We start from the raw sequence: 25,169 nt of genomic DNA on the forward strand, positions 1-25,169 counted from the left end.
CCTCCTAGTGAAAAAGTTTTTCCTAATAGCCAACCTAAACCTCCCCCACTGCAACTTGAGACCATTACTCCTTGTCCTGTCCTCTTCCACCACTGAGAATAGTCTAGAACCATCCTCTCTGGAACCACCTCTCAGGTAGTTGAAAACAGCTATCAAATCCCCCCTCATTCTTCTCTTCCGCAGACTAAACAATCCCAGTTCCCTCAGCCTCTCCTCATAAGTCATGTGTTTCCGACCCCTAATCATTTTTGTTGCCCTTCGCTGGACTCTTTCCAATTTATCCACATCCTTCTTGTAGTGTGAGGCCCAAAACTGGACACAGTACTCCAGATGAGGCCTCACCAATGTCGAATAGAGGGGGACGATCACGTCCCTCGATCTGCTCGCTATGCCCCTACTTATACATCCCAAAATGCCATTGGCCTTCTTGGCAACAAGGGCACACTGCTGACTCATATCCAGCTTCTCGTCCACTGTCACCCCTAGGTCCTTTTCCGCAGAACTGCTGCCTAGCCATTCGGTCCCTAGTCTGTAGCTGTGCATTGGGTTCTTCCGTCCTAAGTGCAGGACCCTGCACTTATCCTTATTGAATCTCATCAGATTTCTTTTGGCCCAATCCTCCAATTTGTCTAGGTCCCGCTGTATCCTATCCCTGCCCTCCAGCGTATCTACCACTCCTCCCAGTTTAGTATCATCCGCAAATTTGCTGAGAGTGCAATCCACACCATCCTCCAGATCATTTATGAAGATATTGAACAAAACCGGCCCCAAGACCGACCCCTGGGGCACTCCACTTGACACCGGCTGCCAACTAGACATGGAGCCATTGATCACTACCCATTGAGCCCGACAATCTAGCCAACTTTCTACCCACCTTATAGTGCATTCATCCAGCCCATACTTCTTTAACTTGCTGACAAGAATACTGTGGGAATTTAGGTCCTGTCTAAACTAACTTTTTTCTAAAAATTTCCCACTGTGACCAACACTGGTTCAGCTCCACTGGTATTTGCGATGTTGGGAGCCCTAGTGTAGAACAGACACTGGCATTTACACCCTACCAATTAGAGTTGCTCTAAAGAAATTTACATGATACAGTATTCAAAATGCCAGGAGCAGCCAGCAGTCTTTCTACATTAGGGCTCCCAACATTGCGGTCATCAACGAGGCTGAACAGCGGGTTAGCAATGGCAGAAAATTTTCAGAAGATTTCCCAAATGTAGATGGGGGTCTCAAAACAGACAATGATCTACTTGTCCAAAGACATACCACAGTGGATTTCAGATTGGTCTGAGCAGTCAGCCTTGAAAAACAGGTTTCAAGTAAACTAAGAGCAGCCACCTGCTCTTTCCTCAGTGTCTCAATCAGCAATAGGACATGCTATAGTATCAGCTGTTGAGATTCAAACTGAAGATTTACACTAAAATAGGTAAGAATTTTTTTAAAAAAACCTTCCCTGGCTATTTTTTTAAAATGGAAAATGAAAAAAATTAAACTATCCCACTGTAGAAAAACTGAACTAAGAATTACAAAAAATATATAGTTTTATTATATACATGAATGACAACAAACTACAAAGTAGCAGCCAAGAACAGCATATATTCAATCAAATTATTATTTAAAAGAAAAACTATTAGGAGTTTATGGTTGTGCCATATATTTTTGAAGGTAGTTTCCCTAGTTTTGCAATGAGGTCTTAATTTTCACTTATGGCCTAGATATTACAATAATTTGGACAGGAAATCATATGCACCACAAAAATGAGTACGTATAAGAACCTACTTAGAACAGAATCTACCAGTGCTATAGATGGATAACTCCACTGGTTTACAGTTTTCCGTTGATACAACTGATGATCACAGATTGATTTACATCTCCTATTACCAAGAGGTTAGCATTAAATATATGAAAACAACAGAGCAAATATACTTACACTTTTGAGGTGACATTGTTAGCCAAAGAGCTTTCATAATATGGAATGCCTTTGCTGATTACAACATTGATTTGGCCACCCAGAATATTGGACACCACTCCTGCATGCACACCAGCCATGCAAAGTGACGAGGACTTTGAAGAAAATAGAAAATAATGTTCATATTTTTTCCCCGAACTGTTTCAGAATGTTTATGCCATAAAGAAACTTGTTATTATTTAATTGTCTCCCCACAGGCACCATTCATTTTTGAATTTATAAGACATGAAATGTACAACTTTGCATTTTTCTGTTTTCTAAAAAAGAAGTGTAATGGAAGTGTACAGAATACAACATTATCCTTAAATAAGGTCTTTAGCTGAAACTTACATACTGGGTGATGCAAGTGATTTTCAGTTTAAGATTATTTTCCTGAGAATCTTTTAGGTTAGACTAGGTAAGGAGAATATACATATCTACATATTCTAAAAGACAGGTGGGAAAAAACTGGTTACTGTAACCCGTTTCTCTTAACAGAAAGTGCAGGAAGGGTATAGTTGCTCACTATTCAATTCTGAGACGCTACATACTTATTTGTTGACAGAGCACCACTCATCATGTTATCTCATCTGTGCTGTCTGTTGTCAGAGAATACACTTTTTAGCACTTAAACACACACAACTTAGATGCTTTTATACACATTACAAGGGGAAACATTAAATAATCAGCTATTTTTGTTGCCAGAGTATAATGTAGTGCACATGATCAATCTCCATTCTGTGAGGAAGAGCTAAAATATGACTGCTGTCTATTGAGATCCATTAGTGTCATGAAATCAGAGGATGCCAATAAGAAGTTAGATTCCTCTCTAGGAACATGAATGTTATAGGCTTGAGACAGCCAGCCAACAGAAATAAAATGGGAAGTACCGAAGATTATTCTAGTGATCCACATTTCTCAGCGGATATCAAAACGTAAGACTATGGAGTGCTTAACCACTTCTTGGAGACAGCAACGTCCGGAGCTCCAGCCATTAAGCAGCTGAGCAAAATCAGTAGCATGTCACAATAGGAAGTATCTACTCCCAGAGCCAAGGAAATAGAGCTGACAGAAAACAAACATATGTAGCAGATTTTTATCAAAAAGTGCAGAATTTAATCAAACTTAAAATGAATATACTGTACTGTCTAAATTTACTTACATCGCTATATCCATGAGGAATAGTGCCAGAAATATCAGCAAAAGGAATCACACATCCAGCTGGACAATACTTACTGGAAGAAAAGGAGATATGAAGTCAATATATGCATGCCATTGCACTTCACTTTAAAAAGAGCAAGCAGCACATTGTAATTTATAGTTTTGCAGCTTAAACCACAAACAGACAATTTACCGTTTGGTAGGACTATAATACTGTATTATAATGCTGTCTAAAGCTGCCACCTATCAGTATGTCATAATTTGAGACAGCCGTCAAGTCAGAAATAGAGAGACAAGGTGGATGAGGTAATATTGTTTATTGGACCAACTTCTGTTGGTGAGAGAGACAAGGTTTTGCGTTTACACAAAGCTCTTCTTCAGGTCTGGGAAATGTACTCAGAGCATCACAGCTAAATAGAGCATCACAGCTAAATACAAGGTGGAACAGATTGTTTAGCATAAGCAGAGAACATATTTCAAGGAGCCATTCAAGGTGAAGTGGCCTGTTAAAAATGGCCCCTTGAAAAATGTTAACTACTTATGCTAAGCAATCTGTCCTACCTTGTATTTAAGCTGTGACACTCAGCATGTTTCCCAGACCTGAAGTGGAGCTCTGTATAAGCTCGAAAGCTTGTCTCTCTCACCAACAGAAGTTGGTCCAATAAAAGATAGTACCTCAACCACCTTGTGTCTCTAATAGCCTGGGACTAACATGGCTACAACAACACTGCATATAAATCAGAAATATATATTCAGGAAAAGATTTAGAACAGTAAAAACCAGGCATTTGACAGGAATGTCATGAAAGTATGTGCTTTAACTACATTTTTAATAAGTCTATATCCCTATGTCTGGTATCAACACTACACAACATCTGTAAATTCTGAAGTTTTCAAATCAGAATCCAGAATTCTAGCATTAGTGATTTTTTTTATTTTATAACCTTTTAAACGGTGTTTAAAAAAATGTTAACTCTGAAAAGTGTACGGTACAGAATATAATCATACGAAACTGGTTGGCTTCAGGCTAATGCTTTTAGAGCATAGAAAGCAGGAGGCAAGATAGCTGTATTGCTGATGAAAGCACACGTTCACCTTCTAGTGCCACTTTCTACCACAAAATAAGAAAAAACAAACACCTGAGGAAAAAAGTTGGAATACACTATTCAGCAAAGTACTTAAGCATGTGCTCAAGTCCCAGTAAAGTCAATGGGATCTGAGCAAGTGTTTAAGCGCTTTGCTGAATAGGGGCAAACTGTTGATTTGGAGCCTTAATGTAGAATATGCAGAGATTGCGAAGAAAGGATTGCAAAGGTCAAATATTGAAAGAGTGGTGGTGCCATGAGTTTATAGGCAAAATGTAACTATTGTAGCCCAAATTAATGTTTTGGCTTTACAATACTTTGTAGCTTTAAATGATTCACTTATTTGGGAAAAACAGGTCTCCTGATGACTAGCCTTGTCTACCATTTACCTGAAAGAACACAAATGCCTATTACGTCCCAGAAGAACTTCATTCATTCACACTAACTGTGAGGCCAATGACAAATTAATTTTACAAATTAGTAAGTGAATAAATAATAGAAAAGCAAGGGCTAATGCATCACAAAATATGCTTTTATCATGTGACAAAAGTATGTTAGATATAAGTTGTGACAGATATCGCAACCACACACAGTATCTTTAGGGACTGTATTCTATTCCAGGAGGGAGAGATACCACAATTCCTCCAGGAACTAAAAAAAAACAGTGTGTGTGGGGAAGTGATTATGGTGGTCATTGGGACTGTAAACAGTTTCAGAGAAGTACCATCCCCTAGGGGTGACATGAGTACTAAAGGTAATATTTCTCTTTATCTACTGCACATTTTGTAATCTATTTTGTAAAAGCAATGAATTTTTAGTAACATGAGCCCTCATTAGCACTATTAATTTTTGGCTGGAAAGCGGGGACACTGCTGGTTTTTCTGTGTGTTCATTTAGTGCAAATTAGCGAGGTTCTACTGCATACTAAAATGATTATCTTCATTTTTGGAAACTATAAGGTCAAAACTTATGATTTTGTCATTTAATCATTTAAATTTCACCATCCAAAGGACTCTGTTTGAAACAAAGTGCAAATGATGTGTGTAACAGCATGAATAAAATCACAGTAAAATAACCATAGTGAAGGGTGAAAAAACAAGCAGAGCAGTCTTACTTGAATTCTGGTTCAGAAAAGTGACTTGCATTGTCTAAACAGGTTATTAGGTCTGGAAAGAAAAAAAATATTAAGTCAAGAACGAGACAGAAACAACCAATTTTAGCCAACTTTTTAAAAAGTACATGAAGCCCATCTAACTGAATCTCTCAGACTCATCAGTTGTGTGTGGTTCAAATCAGAAAAGTCTTTGAATGAAAAACAATGTATTTGTTAAATAACATACTAATTGTGAATCTTTTCTGTTACAGTAGAACCTTGATAATTTGTACTAATGACTGGTAAAATCCACTGAGAATTTAGCATGTAAACATTACAAAATTGATCTTGTTCATTTATTTTGCATAGTTTAATTTTAATTATTCCTGGGAATGCTTCACAGAATGCTTGTAAGTGCACTGTACTATGTTTTAAAAAGTCAGAAATTCTTATACTCTGTTTACAAGGAAACTGAATAGAGAGGATAAAATTAGTTTTGGGTTCTGGGTGTTAACATATGACAGTCTTGCACAAGTGGAGCAGGATGAAATACAGAACACAGGAGGGCCTTTCCCACATTATCAAAGAGTGACAACTAAAATTTGATACGTTTATCCACTATGTCAATCTGAGCTGTCAAGTTTAAATACACAAATTTATGCAAGTCAAATTAGAAAACAAATATAATAAAAATTGAGAACGAAAGGAAGACCTCCTCCACTTTTTTGTAGTATTAACTCTAACAATGAGGTTCTCAAACTGTTGCCTGCAGAACACTTGCTGGTGGTCCACAGAGAACTGGAGGATCATGTGTAGTTCTACATCCACTTCTGTTGGTGTCTAGGCTGAACACCAGTAGAAGCAAGTGTAAAGGAAGAGGAAGAACACGTATAGCAGCCTCCATTGCAGGCCACAGCACCACAAGAGCATGAAAGAGGAACAAAGAAGCTGTTTGCAAAAAACCAGACAAGAAGCCACCAGCTGAGCCCCAGCCATAAGAACACTTGGAGGAAGCAAGGAAATAGGATACCATGCAGGGACAAGGTAACAAGGAGCAGATCAGACAGAAAGATTGGAACTGATAGATGTGTGTGAAAACAGAAAGGTAGAAAAATGCAACAGTTACCACAGGGATTATAGGAGACTGGGAATGGGATCAGAATTCCATGGTACTGCCACTCTATAAAAAGGTGATCTACACTAAAAATCTTTCAGGACCCTTCATCCAGCATCTTGGTTGTTATACTCCAAACAAATGTATTTAATCTTTTATCTAAAGCAGCTGTTTCATTGGTTTCATTCCTTAACACACTCTGAACAGTAACTTAGTGTATCCAGGGGGTAGGACAGTTGAGAAGTGTTAAGACTACATCTAAAAGAGTGTGTATTTTTAGATATCTACTGCTCATGTTGAAAACACAGAAAAAAAAAAGGTTGTACTCATTATACAGCTCTAATTTTAATCACTACACAGAATAACTAACTAAATCTGACAAATACCTGATTTATCAGTGGTTGAATATGAGGCAAGAAATCCACGCCCAGAAAGGTGTGTCCCACTCATGAACTGTACTGTGACTTCATTACTTTTTGACTCAATTAAACTGTCCATCTGAAAGCCCAGACCACAGTATTTTCCTATGAAGAAAAAAAAAAATCATTAAAAAAATTTGTTTATGTTCAGTGTAAGCTCACATTAAGTTTTCTAATTACACTGAAGCTAAAGTGAACTGATTGTAAGTGAAGAACATACTCAGTATTTGAGATGGAGAGTACAGACATCATATGCATTTCAACTGTTGATTCAATCACGGATACCTATGAACATGAGCTTAAAGAGCATAACAGTTAAATAGGACTATTAGAGAACCCTAGAAATGTAGGGCTGGAAGGGACCTCAAGAGATCATCCAGCCCCCTGCACTAAGGAAGGACCAAGTAAACCTAGACCATCTGACAGATGTTTGTCCATCCTGTTCTTAAAAACCTTCAGTGACGAGTATTCTACAACTCCCCTTGGTAACACATTCCAGGACTTAACTATCCTTGTAATTAGAAAGTTTTTCCTAATATCTAACCTACATCTCGCTTGCTGCAGATTAAGCCCATTACTTCTTGTCTACCTTCAGTGGACATGGAGAACAACCAATCACCATCTTCTTTATAACAGCCCTTCACACATTTGAAGAACTATCATATCCCCCTCAGTCTTCCTTCTCATGACTAAACATATCCGGGTTTTTTTAACCTTTCTTCAGTTCACATTTTCTAAATCTTTTACCATTGTTAAATAGGAAAGAACAACAATATGACAAATTGCATGAGAACTAAGTCCCAGTATCAGCAAGACAACAACAACAGGTTCCTATACTATTAAGACCTGTAGAGAACACAACAGGTTTAAATATTGTCTGGTTTTAGCCCTGGGAAAGCATTTGTTCGCAGCAAAGCCCGACGTTTACCATGGACACAAACTCCTGGTGAACTCTGTATACCCTAGGCTTGGAAGGATTAGATTTTTATTAGTAAAATGTCAGTAAAAGTCAAATTACCATACATACACAAAGCAATGAAAAAATATTTCCATCAATAATCAACATTTACAGATAGGCAAAGACAGACAAATGATGCGTAAGAACTTATTAGAGCTTGATTTAAGGATGTTTACTTTGTATATTTTGACACATGATGTTGACAATTTGTGTTTCAACAGTTATAAAGCTTTAACTTTTTGAATCTAAACATCTATGGTCATTAAATAATTATTGTCTGACAACCTCCTCCCCCCATAATTTCCCATAAGTGTGAAAATTTAAATAGATAAAAATAAAAAATGCTTAAAAATGAATAGATATTATCTAGCAAAATTATAAAAAAAAATAAAAACTGAATTCTCCTGACTATGTATACTGCAAGACCAACCATGAAGCTAGAAAAATTTCCCCAGTACCTACTAGCTCAAGGGCTAAGCCTACTAGGTAGGGTGAAAAATACATGTGCTTGCATGATTCCATCTGCAAACTTTATCAGAAATGATTATACATATGTTTTTCCAATTTATTTATACTAATATTAAACAGAACTGGGCTGAGAACTAATCTCTTTAGGACTCCACTGGAAACTCTTCCCCCACTCCTTGATGATGAATCCATGAAATATTACATTTTGAGATGACAAGTTATCCAGTGTTTAATCCATTTAATGTTCGCTAAAATCATCTTGAACAGTATCTGAAGCAGTCAGATATGATCTTCCAACATTTTTCATTTAACGGACATGAAGCAGACACCAAGGATACAACGTGCAGCTCACATTACATCATACCAGTGGTGTTAAATGAATAGAGTCCTGAAGTTAGAAGAAGTCCAGAAGAAAGCTTCTTTTAAACATGTTTTTATATTTAATAGCAAACGGTCACCTAATCCATTTCTGGGTACTAATTAATAGTTGGAATGAGCTGATAACCTGAGATGGTCACTGTGGGACATCAGCTTTTCCTAATTGACCATTAATCCCCACATAATGCCCCCTCTGTATTTTGGCTTAATATACACTTTACATTACATCTCCAAAATCTACTCCTACCGGAATTCTGCACCTAACAATTCTGAGGAAAAAAAAAAATCTGCACACAATATTTTAAAATGTTGCAAAATTATTCAAATTTTATTTATCAATAAATAAATGTGGAGGCTCCAGCATGGCTGTGGGGAGCACATCCACTGGCTGCACGGAGGTGGGAGATCACCGTGCAGCCTCCCCACACTCCCGGACAGGGACTTGGCGGTGAGGCTGCACCTGATCCTGACACAGCGCAAGGGCTGGGCCTGTCCCAGAAACACCCCAGGGCCCTGCCCCTCTGCACCAGGTGCACAAGATATGGGTAGACAGGCTCAGTCAAGCAGGATCCAAGTATGGAGGGGCTTAGTGGGGGGTGGGGATCCAGGTGTGGGGTGAGAGATTTCTATGTGGGACAATTGGGGTGCAGGCAGCTCAGTGGGGGATCTGGATGCACATGGACTCATTGGGGGGTCTGAGTGCAGGGACAATGGGACTCTTCGGGGGGATCCAGGTGAAGGTGGTTGGGGCTCAGCAGCAGAGGTCTGGGTGTGGGGAGCTTAACAGGGGGGTCTGGATGCTGGGGGAGTGGGGCTCGATAGGGTGAGGTCCGGATGCAGCTAGTTGGGGCTCAGTGGGGTGGGAGGCTCATCAGGGTGGTCCATGTGCAGGGGTGGTGGGGTTTGTTGGGGTAGGGGATCGATGGGCCTGCTTAACGGGGGAGCCCCAGCTGCTGCCAAGGGGATGCCGCATGCTAGGTTCCCCCCGCACAGTGCCCTATCCCTTCCCCCTTCCCCTCCTCACTTCCTCATCTCTCCCCTCACTCCCACATCCCCCTACACTATACCATCCCCCTTCCTTCCCCACTTCCTCTTCCCCCCACCCTACCACCCCACTCCCATTCCCCTATTTCCTCTACCCACCCTGCTCTACCCCACCACAGGCACTCACCATTGTACAGAAAACAGGATGGCTCCCAGCACACAGAAGGGAAGTACAACCAGCACTAGGACCAAGGAAGTGGTGTCCAGCTGCAGAGTCGGCTAGCTGTTGCGAAACCCTCCTTTACCCAGGCAACTTTATGCTTACAGAAATGGGGGCGAGGCAGTGGCACGTGATCTTGCATGCCCCACCCAAGCACCACGTTTGGATGGGCTATGCCCCCCACAAACTACACCCATGGGCACCCCCAGTCCTGCCCCCACAGCTGCTCCATGTGCCAGAAACTACACCAGCATGTGACCCCCTCTTGCGGATTCCTTTGCTTCCCTGTTATTTTCTGCAGGGAAGCAAAAAATTCTGTGGTGGACATGAATTCTGTGCATGCGCAGTGGCACAGAATTCCCCCAGAAGTAAAAATCTGGGAAGCAGTTAGCCATTATTAGTCAAAAGATACGTTTGGGGAGCGCGGGTGTTTCGTTCTAAGCAACAACAGTTAAAATCTGCTTTAAAATAATAACAGAAAACAACATTTCTTTTAGCAGCAAAATGTATTTCCCAAATCAAAGTCTACCTTCATTATTTCTGTAATAAGCCATATTTTTTATCTGGGGGATTTCTTCCTCAGGGAGGATTCTCTCCATCAGGTATTTAAGGTATGTCACAATTTTTATGGAGATCTTTAGATGCAAGAAGATGTTGTTCTGCAAAATTATCACAGATCCACAAATTCTAGTAGAGATATGTAATTTCTGACTGGAATTTCCACTGTGGTTTGAGTTTGTAGACTTTTTTTCAAGACTTTTGTAAAAATAACTTTCTTCCAGGTAACGCAAGCCCCCAGTATTCGCTGACCAGCTGTAATTTTACCCTGTTAATCGATGCACGACAGCAGATTTATACTTTGGATCTTTCCATTAACTAACAGTTGATCACAATAAACAGTATCGTGTACCTTGTAATAATTACAGGATAAGAATGCACTTGGAACTCACATGGGCCTAATTTGCAGGTAGATGTATTTGTAGAACATTTATTTTCATTTAGTGGTATACAGCACTCAAATACTGGATTGAACACTATTATGAAGAAGTGCTAACAAAGCTAACTTCCCATGATAAGCATGATTTTCAGACTTTCCCACCCACCCCTACGTCCATCAAAAATAATCAACACACCTGAAATTTCACATTCCGTATCTCATTATGGGATAGAATATATTTGGATATTTTGGAGCAAGACAAAGGAAGAGTTTTCTGAGATACATGGTTTTTAAAGTTTCCCTCTGATTCACTTTTCCCTCTGATTACATTTTGGCTCATCACGTTTCTGACCATATAGAAACTTAAGAATTGCCTCTCCCCTTCTGGGTTCCAGGATTAGCTGCTCCAAGAAGCAGTCTTTAATAGTGTCTAGAAATTTTATTTCTACATCCTGTCCTGAAGTGATATGTATCCAGTCAATATGGGGATAGTTGAAATCCCCCATTATTATTGAGTTTTCTGTTTTTGTAGCTCCTCTAATATCCCTGAGCATTTTATGATCACCGGCACCATTCTGGTCAAGAGTATATTCTTACTGCTATAGTCTTATTACCCAAACATGGAGTTTCTGTCCAGAGAGATTCTATGTACAGTCTGATTCATTTAAAATTTTTACTATATTTGACTTTATGCTTTCTTTCACATATTGTGCACAATCCTACCAGCGCAACTTACTCTGTCATTCTTATATATTTTGTACCCTGGTATTATCGTGTCCCATTGACTATCATCGTTCCACCAAGTTTCTGTTATGCCTATTATCAATATCCCGATTTAACACCAGCCACTCAAGTTCACCCATCTTAGTATTTAGACTTCTAGCATTTCTATATATACACTTATAAAATTTGTCAGTACTTAGTTGTCTGCCTTCATGTGATGCAACTGAAAGGGATTTAAAACTTCACTTCTCTCAGAATCTCTAACAAGTATAAGTGCTTCTCATAGACTTTCTTGGACAGTACAAATAAGTTACATAGATATTGAGTGTTATGAGACTACATTAAACATAAACATACTTAAAACTATATATTATATAAGTGTCCATATTTCAAAAATGTGTGTATCTTTTTAAATATGCATAAAATATGCAAAATGTGAATGGCCCAGATGTAGATTGCTGGAAGAAACCCAGGCTTGAAGGGGTGAAAAAAGGAAAGGTATAGGAGGTTAAATGGAAATAGGCGATATCAAGCCACATGAAGATGAGAGGTTGTCTAGGAAGAATGAAATGCTTGTAAGGTTCACCAAGTCCCTCTTGGGCTTCCAAATTGTGCAGGGACTCCTTTCACTGAATAATGCTATTTTTTTTTTAAATATAAGAAAATTCCCTGGCAAATAGTTCATTAACTGAAAGTTAAGTTTGGAAAACTAACTCTTCAGCCAAACAACACTTGAGAATTTTGTAGTTTTCCAAAAACCCACAAACATTTAAAGCCTGGAAATTCCAAATGAATGATTCAATTTACCAAAAAATAAAAACAAACAAAAAAACCCATTTGAAAGTATACAAAATACATTCAGGTCACAACCATAACTCTGATTCCATAGTTCCTTACAACAACTTTATCCATCTTCATCTCTTTCATGACCCCAAAAAAGTTATTAAGAGGTAAGGGTATTCAATACACACACATGGATGCACAAGATTGCCTCAGAATTTAGGGTTGTTCTCAGATGACACTTCAGAGTTAAGATCTTTGACTGATCTTAATTGTGCAATAAATAAATGAAACCCAAAATCCAAAGCTGAAATTTAACCTGGAATTTCCTGGCTATTTTTTAGGGACTAGTGGGAAAGAGGAAAAATCTTTAACAGTCTCCTATGAGATTTTTGGCAGAACTGAGATTCCTTCCACCTTAACTCTAGATTATTTTTTTGCCTGAGATAAGAGATAGGATCAAAATGGGAGTCACTTGTCTAATATCTCCACTGTCTGTTGTTTCAAATATGTAAATTCAAGAAACTATGTTAGCTTTGGCTGCAATTTTTAGCATCCTTATTAGTTCCATAAATTAATCTGCTAGTAGCAGAAAAAGACACATACTGCTCAACGTATTATACTCACACCAGCTGGATACAGCTGAAAGACAAAAGAAACAAATGAACTAGAATATTTACTTAAGTCAGTTAACTCACTTGTAAAAGTGAGTAACAGACTGATCACAACTGGACGTTCCTTGCCATTTAAGGACCTCAGTGCTTTGTTATTTTAGACTGAGTCTGGCTCAAGGGCTCAGAGCACATACGTACTTATTTTCACACAGTCATCTAGGTAACAGTAAGACAAGTCAGCTTGAAAAAAGCCAGCATTCCACAAGTGCCTTTACAGCAAGATTTGGTTCAGCCACTTCAATATTCTTGGATTATACAAAAACACACCATTGCCGAAAGAAATATCTGCAGAAGAAAGTGTAAAACAGCCAAAATGCATCTGCACAGAAAATCTGGAGACTCCTTTTCTTTGGGTTATTATTCTTAAATTTCATACTGTTAGATTTTTATTTCTACCCTCCCTTTCCTTCTAACAAAAAAACATACAGAACAGCTACAAGTTAACTCTTCCATAACAGTACTTTTAGGAGAGTGCTATCGTTAGCAAATTGACGGCATGCTAATCAATTTTCTTCTAATATTGTGAAGAGCAGATGCCATCAAAGTAAGAAAAATTTTGCATGATTTTCTTGCTCTGGAAACAGGAGAAAATATAGCTCTATTACACTAAATTCATTCCTTCCCCCTATTTGAGACCCTCGTATACAGTACACATCTCATTCCTTTTAATCATTTATTACATGTGTTACTATAGCACCCAAAGGCCTTCACTGTACTAGGCACTGCACACATACACACAGATAGACAAGGTCCCAGCCTGCTTAGAACTCAATGTAATTGTAACAATCCTCTGGCATTTTGGGAAGAGTTACTGTGTGTATACCATTAAATACACGTTAGTTCATGGTCAGTACAGTTTACTAAGTATTTCTGAAAGCAAACAAATAGTAAGGAATGAATATTTTTCAAGTTCTACCCCACACAACAGCATTCAAACATTAAAAAACAAAGGGACATAAAAGCTCCTACCTATCTCTGTCCTGGTGGTTCCAATTCCATTGTAAACTCTCAAGTAATTAAAATGGCAAGCATCCGAATCTTCAATATCAAAATCACCAAATTTGAGCTGAACTCTCTGTCCAGATTTTACACGGATCTCCCACTCGCACACCGTGCTGTTGGGATAGGTCTGTGGGTAGTTTATTGAAGTAAGAGTTCCACTTTCCAGGCCCAGAACAGTGTGTCCACAACCATCACCTTAAAAAAAGAAAATTTTATCACAAATAAATTATTCATATAGCATGTGCCTTTAAAGGGTCATTAGTAGTCAACCTGGTCTTTGAAATGGCAAAAGATTTTTGAAAGTAAAGTTTTACTAACTACATTGTGATAAGGTTCAAAAGCAAAATAGACAGTGGTGAAACTATAATTGCAACAAAATAGGATTTAACCAACTTTACCCTAGGTGTCTAAGTTCCTGAGCACATCTGACCGGGGAGCTGCAACAACTGTCCCCAACAGGTAAGATTACTCTGATAGCTTAAAAAAAAAAAAAAAAAAAAAAAAAAAGCACATAGCACAAGCAGCGGGATAGGGTGTTCCTTCAGGGTTATGGACACACACACACGATTTGAACAAAAAGGGGAGAGGAAATCCAGCCCTATTGTAATTGTGATCTTAAATAGGAAGACAGTTTAATTGCTGATTCTGCATTCTTAGCATTTTGGCAACAGGAGCAGAAGCGCAACATGATCTTTTGGGGAGTGGAGAGCAAAACAAATCCCTGGAAATAGCTGAAAAGAAGTGTGCTCATAAACTACTTAATTTTAAGGTGGTGACTATATTTGGTTGCCAGTAAAATATATTTGTATTAATCTTACTGGCTCTTTAGGGCACGCACTGCAACTTCTATGTTTGTGTAGTGCCTAGGGGGCCTCTGAAGCACCACCACTGTATAAATGTAAAAAAATACAATTACTTACTACATAATAAATAAATAATAATAATACAACGATAAGGAAAATCTATGAATTTGTGAATAGAAAAATTTAATGTGATTGTAAATTTACAAGCATTAATCAAATGTATTAGCAAAACATCCATAACAAGGGCAAACTAACTAATATGCCTAAGAGTATTTACTCAATAGCAGAATATGAACTGCAGCCAGTAAAATGAAATGAGCATTTGTAAACTGCTTTGAATATGAGAGTGCTACATAAGTAGCGATAAGGACTTAATGAACATTTGTTCCCAAGATGGAAGGAAGTAGTTCTAACTGGAAGACTACAATCCAGCTAAATTGTAACATTTGGAATAAAACAACCCCCTGCAAATTGGAATATTTGTGTTAGCACTTGAAGAATAGGAGCCACCCACTGAAATCAGTTGTATTAAATTATTGTATTAGGGTTTGCACTACTCTTGTAGGGCATGACCCTGTGAGATGTAGGGCCCTTTGGAAGTGTTCAGCAGCTCTCAAGATCACACTCAAAGTACAGGTATCAGCCTTTATTTTACACATTCAAATGAGAACAGTAGGGTGCAGGCACAGATCCAATTCAACATTCTATTTAGAAGTACTCTTCTCCCCCCCCATCCGGAGACTCATTTAATCCCTCACTTTTTTCTCAACAGAAGACATAATCGTTATTAGAAAGTATGTTCAGATACTACATTCTAGCACTCCACAACGGTCAACATTACTCTTGGAGACAGCTTTTTGATACAACAGCTATAAGCTTTCACAGTATGCCACTGTTTTATATACTAACCTTCTACTCTGTGTCCTAAAGTTAAAAAACAATCCATGCTGAAACGTCTAAGGACTATGTAATGACTACACAAATGAAAAAAAGAATCCTCCTAAAATGGACAGTGCCTTTTGCTAGAACGATTGTAGCAGGAAGTTGACTGCACTGAAAAGACCGCAAAAAAATAATAATAATATTTGGTGACTTAAACCCACAGAGGCCCTTCATTTTTAAAAACTGTTTTCTTTGCATTCCCCGGGACCTCAAAAAGGCAAGAAAAGTGTGTGTTTTAAAATCCCAGCTGCTGGTGGTGCAAGAATACAGATTAGCATTCCAAAAAGAAAGGAGTCATAAGTCACCTCTGTTAGTAGTATTAAAACAACAGCGTATATTTTCTTTTGGAAAAAAGTTAACATGTTCAAAATTGCTTTCAGTGTAGTCACAGGTTCTGTTATAAAAGCATTCATTTGACAATGCTTCGCTTTATCTTATTTTTAGCATTTTGCTTGAAAATTGTTTGTTCCATCATCAGTTGACATTATATGCCATAAACACTGTTGTTTCCATTTTGGTAATGGGTCAATAATTATATGGTCTCTAACTAAATTCCCTCCTGACAAAGTCTTTTTCATTTACTACCCTAATAGGCATTGCTGTATACCAGTAAACAGTTGCCTCATTTTACCATGGATGTGGCTTAAGTGGTCAGCATGTATATTTTGTATATCATTTGTTTGTAAAAGGATTTTTCAGTATCTCAATAAAAGTAAGATTGTGTGAATGCAAGATTTACTATTAAGAAACTTTATAGGAAATAGACTAAAGCCAACCCTTAATTTTCAAAATCCTTGCTCTTCAGAATATTTTTGAAACTCAGGAAAAAATATTCCAATTCCTTTGCTAGTAATGAGCAAAGTCATAGGATTTCCTGGTTTTCTGCTGAGAAGCAAGGACAAAAAACTTATATCTTTCAAAAGCATGAAACTCAGTGGGTTAAAAATAACTACAGTAACTCCTTGCTTAACATTGTAGTTATGTTCCTGAAAAATGCAACTTTAAACGAAATGATGTTAAGCGAATCCAATTTCCCCATAAGAATTAATGTAAATGGGGTGGGGGGGGTTAGGTTCCAGGGAAATTTTTTTCAAACAATTTAATACTGTATACAGCAATGATGATTGTGAAGCTTGGTTGAGATGGTGAAGTCAGAGGGTGGAAGAAGGTGGAATATTTTCTAGGGAATGCCTTACTACTAAATGATGAACAAGTACTCAGCTGAGCCCTCAAGGGTTAACACATTGCTGTTAATGTAGCCACACTCTCTACAAGGCAGCACAAATGGAGGGAGAGGAGACAGCATGGCAGACAGAGACACACCGTGTGAGTGTGAGAGATGCACATTGCCCTTTTAAGTATGCTGGCTGACTGCACTCTACTTTTTAAGCAAGTTGAGACAGCAGCTGCTGCTAGCAAGCTCCCTCCATCCTGAGCCCTGTCGTGTCCCCCCTGCTGCTCTATGGAGATGTTGTAAGCGGGTGGCAGGAGCAGGAGGAGGGGGGCACCCTGATATTAGCCCCACTCTTCCACCCCCACAGCACAGCAAGCAGGAGGGAGCTGCTCCAAGGAAGAGGGCAGGAGCAGCACATGGCAGTGGGGGGAGGGACAGCTGAACTGCCGACAATTGATAGCATGCTGGGAGGCTGCCGCACAGGGAACTTTGGGAAGTGGGGAGCTGATGGGGGGCTGCTGGTCCACCCTGGTACCAAGCCCCCACCAACTAGCTGCAACAGGCTGCTCTTTCTGCAAGCAGTGGACAAAGCAGGCGGCTGCCAAACAACGTTATAAGGGAGCATTGCGTAACTTTAAACGAGCATGTTCTCTAACTGATCAGCAACGAAACAACGTTAACCAGGAAAGCTTTAAGTGAGGAGTTACTGTATAATAACAAATACGTAGCTTTTTATCCAATCCGTATTGATCATATTTCTGACCTATAGCCAATATTTCAAAACCCCGGGCATATCACAGGCATAAAAAAAATTAATTTTCAACATAAATGGCAGCTGATTTCAGGCTGTATTCTAATTAAGGTAATGAACAATTCAGCTGATTTGCTATACTTCCTACCTGAATTTTTCCTGTTCTGTGATGTGGACTGGTGATTGCTTAGTTATTTATATATTCAAAATAGTACATAGATACAACATCACCATAATTACCCAAATACCCAGCACCGAATTTGAACAGGGAGGCCAAAATTATTAGGTTGTGCTTTAAAATATATCAGTTAAAACAAGTTAACATGCATTTTTTAAACACAACCTTTTAAAAAAAGAATGTTAAAATGTTTTAACAGTTTTACCCCGTGAAGCATGGAAAGTTCAGTCTTGTTTCCACTGGCCTGAAGTAACCTCTTCCTATTTACTGGTAGAGGACCTGTTGGGATTATATGCTTATGAACAGAAGTCTATGTTTTGCTTCACCAAAACCACACTCAGGCTTGCATACTCTATTAAGTTGTATCGCTTTAACTATGCTGGTATAAAGCAGTACAATGCCACTAGTGTGGATGCAGTTATACTGGTATGAAGGTGCTTTATACCAGTACAAATATTCCCACATGGGAACGGGAATAACTATAACAATATAAGGCACCTTCATACCAGTATAACTGAGTCCACCAAGGGGCTTGTTGGTTAAGGGGTGGGAATTTTTTATTTATTTCACCAGTGTAGACCAGGCCTTAGTTGCTTTACAGACACTAGATGGGAGTGGAAATAGTAGATCTTCAAGGTACTCTTGGAAGGTCTAAATTATGCCACCTGGCACGTGCAGCCCAAACCAATAGGATCGTTGTGTCAAAGTCGAATTTCTCTGGTGGCTCACGCTGGTCACATATTTTAGGTCTGTCTCTTTGTTCGGTGTCTCATTTGGGATAGCAATAGTGGGAAGGTCAGATTTTTATGCCTGAAGAATTTACAGATTACTGTTGCATGTCTAGTCTAGTACCCAATGTACAGTTCACCAAGGACAACATTATTATTCAGGAACTATTTGGATTACTTGTATTTGCTCCCACTGAGATTTGCTAAACAAGGGAATCTTGTTTTGCTTTATTGGTTCTGAGACCACTTGAACCTCACCTGCATAAAAAGTGTGCCATTGCTTCTAAGTTATATAACATTGTTGATCATCTGCAGACAGACAGACATCTTTGATCAAGGGGAAAAGTTCTACAGCTATCAGACACTTCTTCAAGAAAGAGGAAACACCAATTGCAAATGTTCTTTGCATTCCAGGCACATATCTACCATGACATCTGTTTTATTGATCTGAAGGTCATTATCAAACTCAATTATCATAGGATCAAGCTTCTGGTGAGCTGGACACACAGACATTATGTTGGATTACTAGAGTTCAGACAAAGAATCTTAACGTCCAGTCCTACATAGCCCATTTTTCTTGAATGAGCTGACAAGTTTTACTGTCTTTAATAAGCGGCATCTCTGACATTTGAAAAGATCATCCAGAAAATTTGCACTGGCCAAGTGACTGAATGAGTAATCTGCAATACAATTAACTTTTCAACTTCTCAAAGAAATTTGTGAAATCAATACAAAGTAACTGTAAAACCATAACCACCACATGATGAATGGGGCCCAACACAAAACGTGAAAAGCCTGCTAAGTCCCTTGTAGCAAATTAGAGGAGTGTACTCATGTGCAATAGAGTGTTTAAGTAAAGACCACCCGTGGAAGCAATTTGTAATTTAGAGATCTCCATTACACAGTTAACCTACTCTAATTTTCTTCTGAGATCTTTTTTGGAGAACAAAGTGAACTGCTATCAAAATCCTTTTACAAATCTGAAATTTAATACAAGAAAATCCTCTTCCCATTCCTAACATGGAGAAGGGAACAGCATGAAACCAGGTCTACACACACTTTGATTACTGTCTGCAAAGAGTACAGGATGCAAAATGTATAAAATGCATATCAAAATATGAATGTGAATTTTAATACATGCAGTGTATGTTTGGAGAGAGAATTTAACTGTTAGGCTTCTTGACAAGATGTCTGCATAAAGTACTATATTCTGAAAACAAATAATGAGAATTCAAGAGAGAATAGCAAGAAAAATTAATTCTCTCTTAACTGAATGGAATGATGGCAGCACCAGAGTTCTTAGATGAATCTAAGCAAAGAAAGGAACTTCAAACTGCTCATTTTAACTCTGAATATGCAACCGTCTACTTTGATGGGCTACTATAATCCCTCTTGCTCTGATAAGATGCTCTGCACAGAATTTTTCTGCTGTTTATGTGCAGCAAAGATGCTGTGTCAGCTTCTCATTCCTTTCAAATGAGGCAGGAAAACTCAAAAAAATGTATCATGAAAAAGAAATACCAAAAAGTAACGAAAATGGGGCTTCCAAACTACAAACGTTTTTTTAAAAAATTATTTTAAAATACTTTGAGTCCTTTCCCTCCTTCAGCCCCAATCCTGCTCATAGAACTCCTATCAACTTCAGTGGGAGCGACTCTTCATTGGGTGGAAGATCAGACCCTCCCGCTCAAGAGTTCTCCTTCCCTTCAGGCTCAGCTTGTTTCCCCTGTCTCCACAGTCATTATCATTTGTGTTTATGCAACTTGTTTACATTAGGAGAAAGCCAATTTCTGGCACCCAATTCTATTTTGAAACAGAATAAAAATATATTGTTGTTATTCTGTGGAGCGAAACATAGGCCTGAAGACAGGACGGCAACTGGAGAAAGGAGTTGAGTGAACAACAGATTATGGATCGAGGGAAGGGGCAAGAGAAGAAAGGCCAAAAGAGTTAAACATGCAGTTTGCCTTTCATGATTTTAATAGCCTGTTTGAGGAGTTTTGCAACCTCTGTTCTTACATTAAAAGAATGAATTTGCAACAATTCATCATAACAATTTGATCCTTTTCACTTACTTAGTACTACCCACATTCTGGACTAATGTAACATAGCAATTAATGAATTTTATCCATACATGCTAAAGAGCTTTATAAATGTGAGTAAGCGTCACCTCCATTTTATTACAGATGGAGAAATTGAAGCACTGCCTTAGCTTTCCGACACCAAATTTATTTGCAGCAAACACTTTGGCATTTAGACTTTTAATTTAAATTCAACATACAGGATACAGTAACAACATTTTAAAACAGAACACTCTCAAATTATAATATCATAACAGATCAGGCATTTGTCTTCTCTGCTACCATACACAAACTAAACTGTCTCAGAAGAATGGGTAAGGGAGTATGAGAGAAGAAACAGCTACACAAACCTGTGTCCTAATGAGGGGAATGAGGATAGACAGTAGCTTCAAGGGTACAAGTATGAAGTACCCAATAGCCGTTAAAAGTGGCCAACAGAGACAAGGTCTTGTTTATGAGGGGACCTAAGGTTCCGAATGGAGAACATGTCTTTCTAATTCTTCTTTGGACAGGGGCTTCAGCAGCCAATTGTCTAAGTAAGGGAAGATAAAAATCCCTTGTCTCCTTAGATACATTGTTATCAAAGCCAGGCATTTGGTAAAATCTCTGGGTGCGGTGGAGAGGCCAAAGAGTCAGACTCTGTATTGGAAATGCTCTGAAACAAGGGCAAAACATAGATACTTTCAGTGTGATGGTCTTATGGGAATACAAAAATACATTATCTTTGATATTGAGAGCAGCGACCCAATCCTGAGTAGACAGGTAGTGAATGATCCTTCTGAGAGAGAACCTTCTGAACTGAAATTTCCTGATGTATCTGCCTAGAGCTCTGAGACAGAGGTGGGCAAACTACGGCCTGCAGGACCGTACTGTCTGGCCCCTGAGTTCCTGGCCAGGGAGGCTAGCCCCTGGCCCTCCCCCGCTGTTTCCCCTCCCCTGCAGCTTCACCTCACTGCGTGGCCAGCGCTCTGGCCTGCTGCTCCTACCTGGGAGTGCGGCGGCGTGGCTGGCTCTGGAATGGTAAGGGGGAAGGGAGCGGGGGTTCTCGGGGGGGCAGTCAGGGGACGGGGGGGTTGGATGGGTCAGGGGTTCTGGGGAAGGAGTCAGGGGATGTGGGGGCTGGACACATTGGTAACGGATACTTACTTAAATATTTAGTAAACTTTGTATGAATGGATCACAAGAGAACACTGATTAGCAACGCCTAAAATGACATAGTTTTATTATTAGTAAGTGGACTTCATAGCCCATGTGTAGCTATCTTGAGTACAGACACACATCCCAGGACTTTAGGTAGTGGCTTTCAGATTTTGGCAAGATGCAGCAAAAAGCTGCCTGTGCAATGAGGTCTACGAAGTAAACTGTGGCCTGGTCTACACTACAAAGTTAGGCCGACCTAAGCCACCTTGTGTCGACCCCACTGTGCATGTGTCTACAATCTACACTTAAATTTGTCTCCCACCAATGAAAGAGCCCTGTTACAGCGATGCAGCAACACAACCTCCCCAAACAACGATGAGCCATGGTTGATGTACTGAAGTCAATGCAACACACGTGTAGACACTGTGATACCTATGTCAACCCTAACAGTACGCCAGCAGCTATCCCACAATTACTGACACTGACTGCTTCACTCGCAGTTGTGAACTCCCTTGCCTAGGGGTCATAGAGACCAGAAGACCCCCTCTCCTTTAAAGCCCTCTGCATTTTTGAAATGGCTTTTCCTGTCTAGCTTGGCAACCACACCTAACAGCTCTCCATTGTTGTACGCAGCTGGCCAGCTGACCATGCTGACTACATGATCCAGACATGCTCCAGCTTGGAGTAGACTGAAGATATTAGATCTCTTGAGCCTGTGGAGAGAAGAGGCTGTGCAAACACAATTATGGATCAGCTGCAGAAACATGAACATCTATAAGCAGATTGCATGGAGGATGCAGGAGAAGGGGAATGACAGGGACTAGCAGCAGTGCCGTGTGAAAACCAACGAACTGTGACACCCATACCAGAAGACCAGGGAGGCCAACAGTAGATCTGGTGCCAAACCACAGACCTGCTGCTTTTACAAAGAGCTGCATGCCATACTTGGTGGTACCACCACCCCACACACCACCATCAATACCTCAGAGGAGACCAAACCACAGACCTCTGGCTTGAAAAGTGAGGACAAGGTGAAGATGGAGGAGGATAGGGGACACGTGACTGGGGGTCCAGCTATGAAGTCAGCCAGAACATATTTGAGACTCTACCACAGTCCAGTCAGTCCCAACAGCCAAGTACGTGGAAAGCCTGATGCAGGGGAAGGAACCTCAGATCAGTGTGTAAATTTATTTCCCATTACTGTGATGGCACCTCCCACTTAACAGGAAACAGCTATTGACTTTTCATTAGTTTACTCATACGAGAAGAGATAGCAGTAGAACAAAGAGAGGTAGAGTTGTTATCTGCTTTTCATTGCCCTGTAGAGTTAGGCAAGGGGGTCACGCAGAGCAGTTTATGTACACAGGGATGGCACCTGAATCCTCCTGAGAGATCTTGATGACACTTTCATGGAGGTACTCTGCAATCCTCTCCTGAAGGTTTCTAGGGATGGCAGAATTATATCTTCCTCTGCAATCAGACACTTTCCCATGCCACTCAGCAATAACTTTGGCAAGTACCATTGCAGTAAACAGGCTAGCAGCATGTGGGCCTAGGTGGCTTTGGGATGCCAGCAGCCACTATGCTCTCTCTGCCTTTGTTAGCCTCAGGAGTGACATATGAGCTACAGTCACCACCTCCTGTGGAAAATGGTGCCAATATTCAGGAAACTCATAGTTTCATGCAACCACACAATTCCCTCCACATTACCCTCATAACTGGTGGGCCACACTCACCCTGGCTGGTGCTTAGTGAAGCTATGCACAAGCACTCCGAAGCAGATGTGTCCATGAGCAGGTCATTTAAAACTTTAGGGGAGCAAGGGAAGGGAGCTATGAATCTTAACTTTCGCTTTCCGTTGTGAATACACTGACAATGGTACCTCTGTGCGTTTTATCTGCCGTTGCTGCCTTAAGGGGTTCCTGCGCCAGATCCACTGAACGTCTGAGTCAGAAAAGGAAGAGAAAGAAGAGGACTTGGATGACATGTTCAGTGAAATCCTGCAAGCCAGTGCTGCATCAAACCAGGAGCACAGGGTGTGGAGGGGTGAACACTGCAGACAGCCTGGAAAAGGAAAGAGTGGAAAGGAGAAAGGCCAAGAAGTCCCAGCAGGAAAAGGAGGAGGAGAAGCACCAGGATATAATGGGGCTTCTCCAGCAGCAAACACAAATGCTGCAAACTCTTGTGGACCTAAAGATTCAACAATCCCAGGATCGCCTCCCTTTGCAGTCCATGGAGAACTCCATTGCAACACCTCCCTACACCTCTTCGCACAACACTCCATGTGGTATCAGGGACCACTGCACCTCTACCACTTCACCCCAGGAGGCATTAAGGACAACCAAAGCTTCACATACACTGACCTGTCAAATCATGGCTGGTGTGTGTAGCTAAAATAGACATGAATGTTCTTTCCCCTTAATAAATTAAATGGATGGGATTTATGAAGTTTTGATGTATTTGCTTTAAAATTGCACAGATTTTTCTTTTCACTGATTTTGTTACAGAAAAAAATTATACTTGCAACATAATTCATCTTTATTAGTTCGCGACAGATGCTACAGAATGCCAACCATTTCTGAAAGCAACCAATTACTTGTTACTGTACAATATGACCACTCATAGGATCACTGACAGACAAAATTAATAGGTGCACTGACAGTGTTATATTCATAGATCAGTGGTCCCCAACCTTTCTGTGGGAATAGCATATTCCTATTCCCAGAAGACTGTGGCAGGCACCAGACACTCCGCCACCAAAATGCCGCTGAGAAGCGGCAGGGGCAACAAGCGTCACTGCCGAGAGGCTGCTGAGAAACGGCAATGCTGCTCAGTGGCGGCTGTTTGATGGTGCAGTGTCCTGCAGGCACACACAACTGCCCCGGCAGGTGCCATTGCGCTGGCAGGCACTGCATTGGGGACCCCTGTCAGAGATGTTCACCAAGCACCACCAATTCCTAACAGGGAGCAAAACAACGAGGCCAGGTATAGCACAGTACACCAAAACATGTTACTGTAGCTCACTGTTAAAGTGCTCTTTCAAAGTACCCATACCCCTGCACTGCATTCGTTTAATAGCCCTTGTGTCTGGCTGTTCAAACTCAGCAGACAGACGTTCCACCTCCACCCTGGCAGAAACTTTTCCCCCTTTGCTTCACAGATATTATGCAGAACACAGCAGGCAGCTATAACTATTGGAACATTTTTCTCACTGAGATCCAATCTTGTCAGTAAACAATGCCACTGTCCCTTCAGTCCAACAAAAGTCCATTCAACTGTCATTCTGCACCAGCCAAATCGGTTGTTAAATCTCTCCTTGGTGTTGTCAAGTTGGCCAGTGTACAGCTTCATGAGCCAGGGGAGCAAGGGGTAGGCTGGGTCCCCCAGGATCCGGATTGGCATTTCAATATCACCAATGAAAAATAA

The 25,169-nt window shown here is 40.1% G+C and overlaps 1 protein-coding gene across 2 annotated transcripts in view; it reads right to left on the reverse strand.

Annotated features, from left to right (window-relative positions):
• The window catches only part of DCBLD2 (discoidin, CUB and LCCL domain containing 2), a 63,044-nt gene that overhangs the window by 27,967 nt on the left and 9,908 nt on the right, over positions 1 to 25,169 (reverse strand). The window contains exons 1-6 of one of the 2 annotated variants that reach the window (XM_077821690.1): positions 23,480 to 23,564; positions 13,914 to 14,141; positions 6,790 to 6,927; positions 5,311 to 5,362; positions 3,114 to 3,186; positions 1,934 to 2,067 (exon numbers count right to left, since the gene is read on the reverse strand). In XM_077821690.1, coding sequence (XP_077677816.1) covers positions 1,934 to 2,067; positions 3,114 to 3,186; positions 5,311 to 5,362; positions 6,790 to 6,927; positions 13,914 to 14,141; positions 23,480 to 23,534 — 680 coding nt within the window. In that variant the 5' untranslated portion in view covers positions 23,535 to 23,564. Of the gene's footprint in view, positions 1 to 1,933; positions 2,068 to 3,113; positions 3,187 to 5,310; positions 5,363 to 6,789; positions 6,928 to 13,913; positions 14,142 to 23,479; positions 23,565 to 25,169 lie in introns of those variants that run through there. The other variant, XM_077821682.1, reaches the window with a different exon arrangement.

Source organism: Eretmochelys imbricata, chromosome 1, assembly GCF_965152235.1.
Source record: "Eretmochelys imbricata isolate rEreImb1 chromosome 1, rEreImb1.hap1, whole genome shotgun sequence".
NCBI lineage: Eukaryota > Metazoa > Chordata > Testudines > Cheloniidae > Eretmochelys > Eretmochelys imbricata.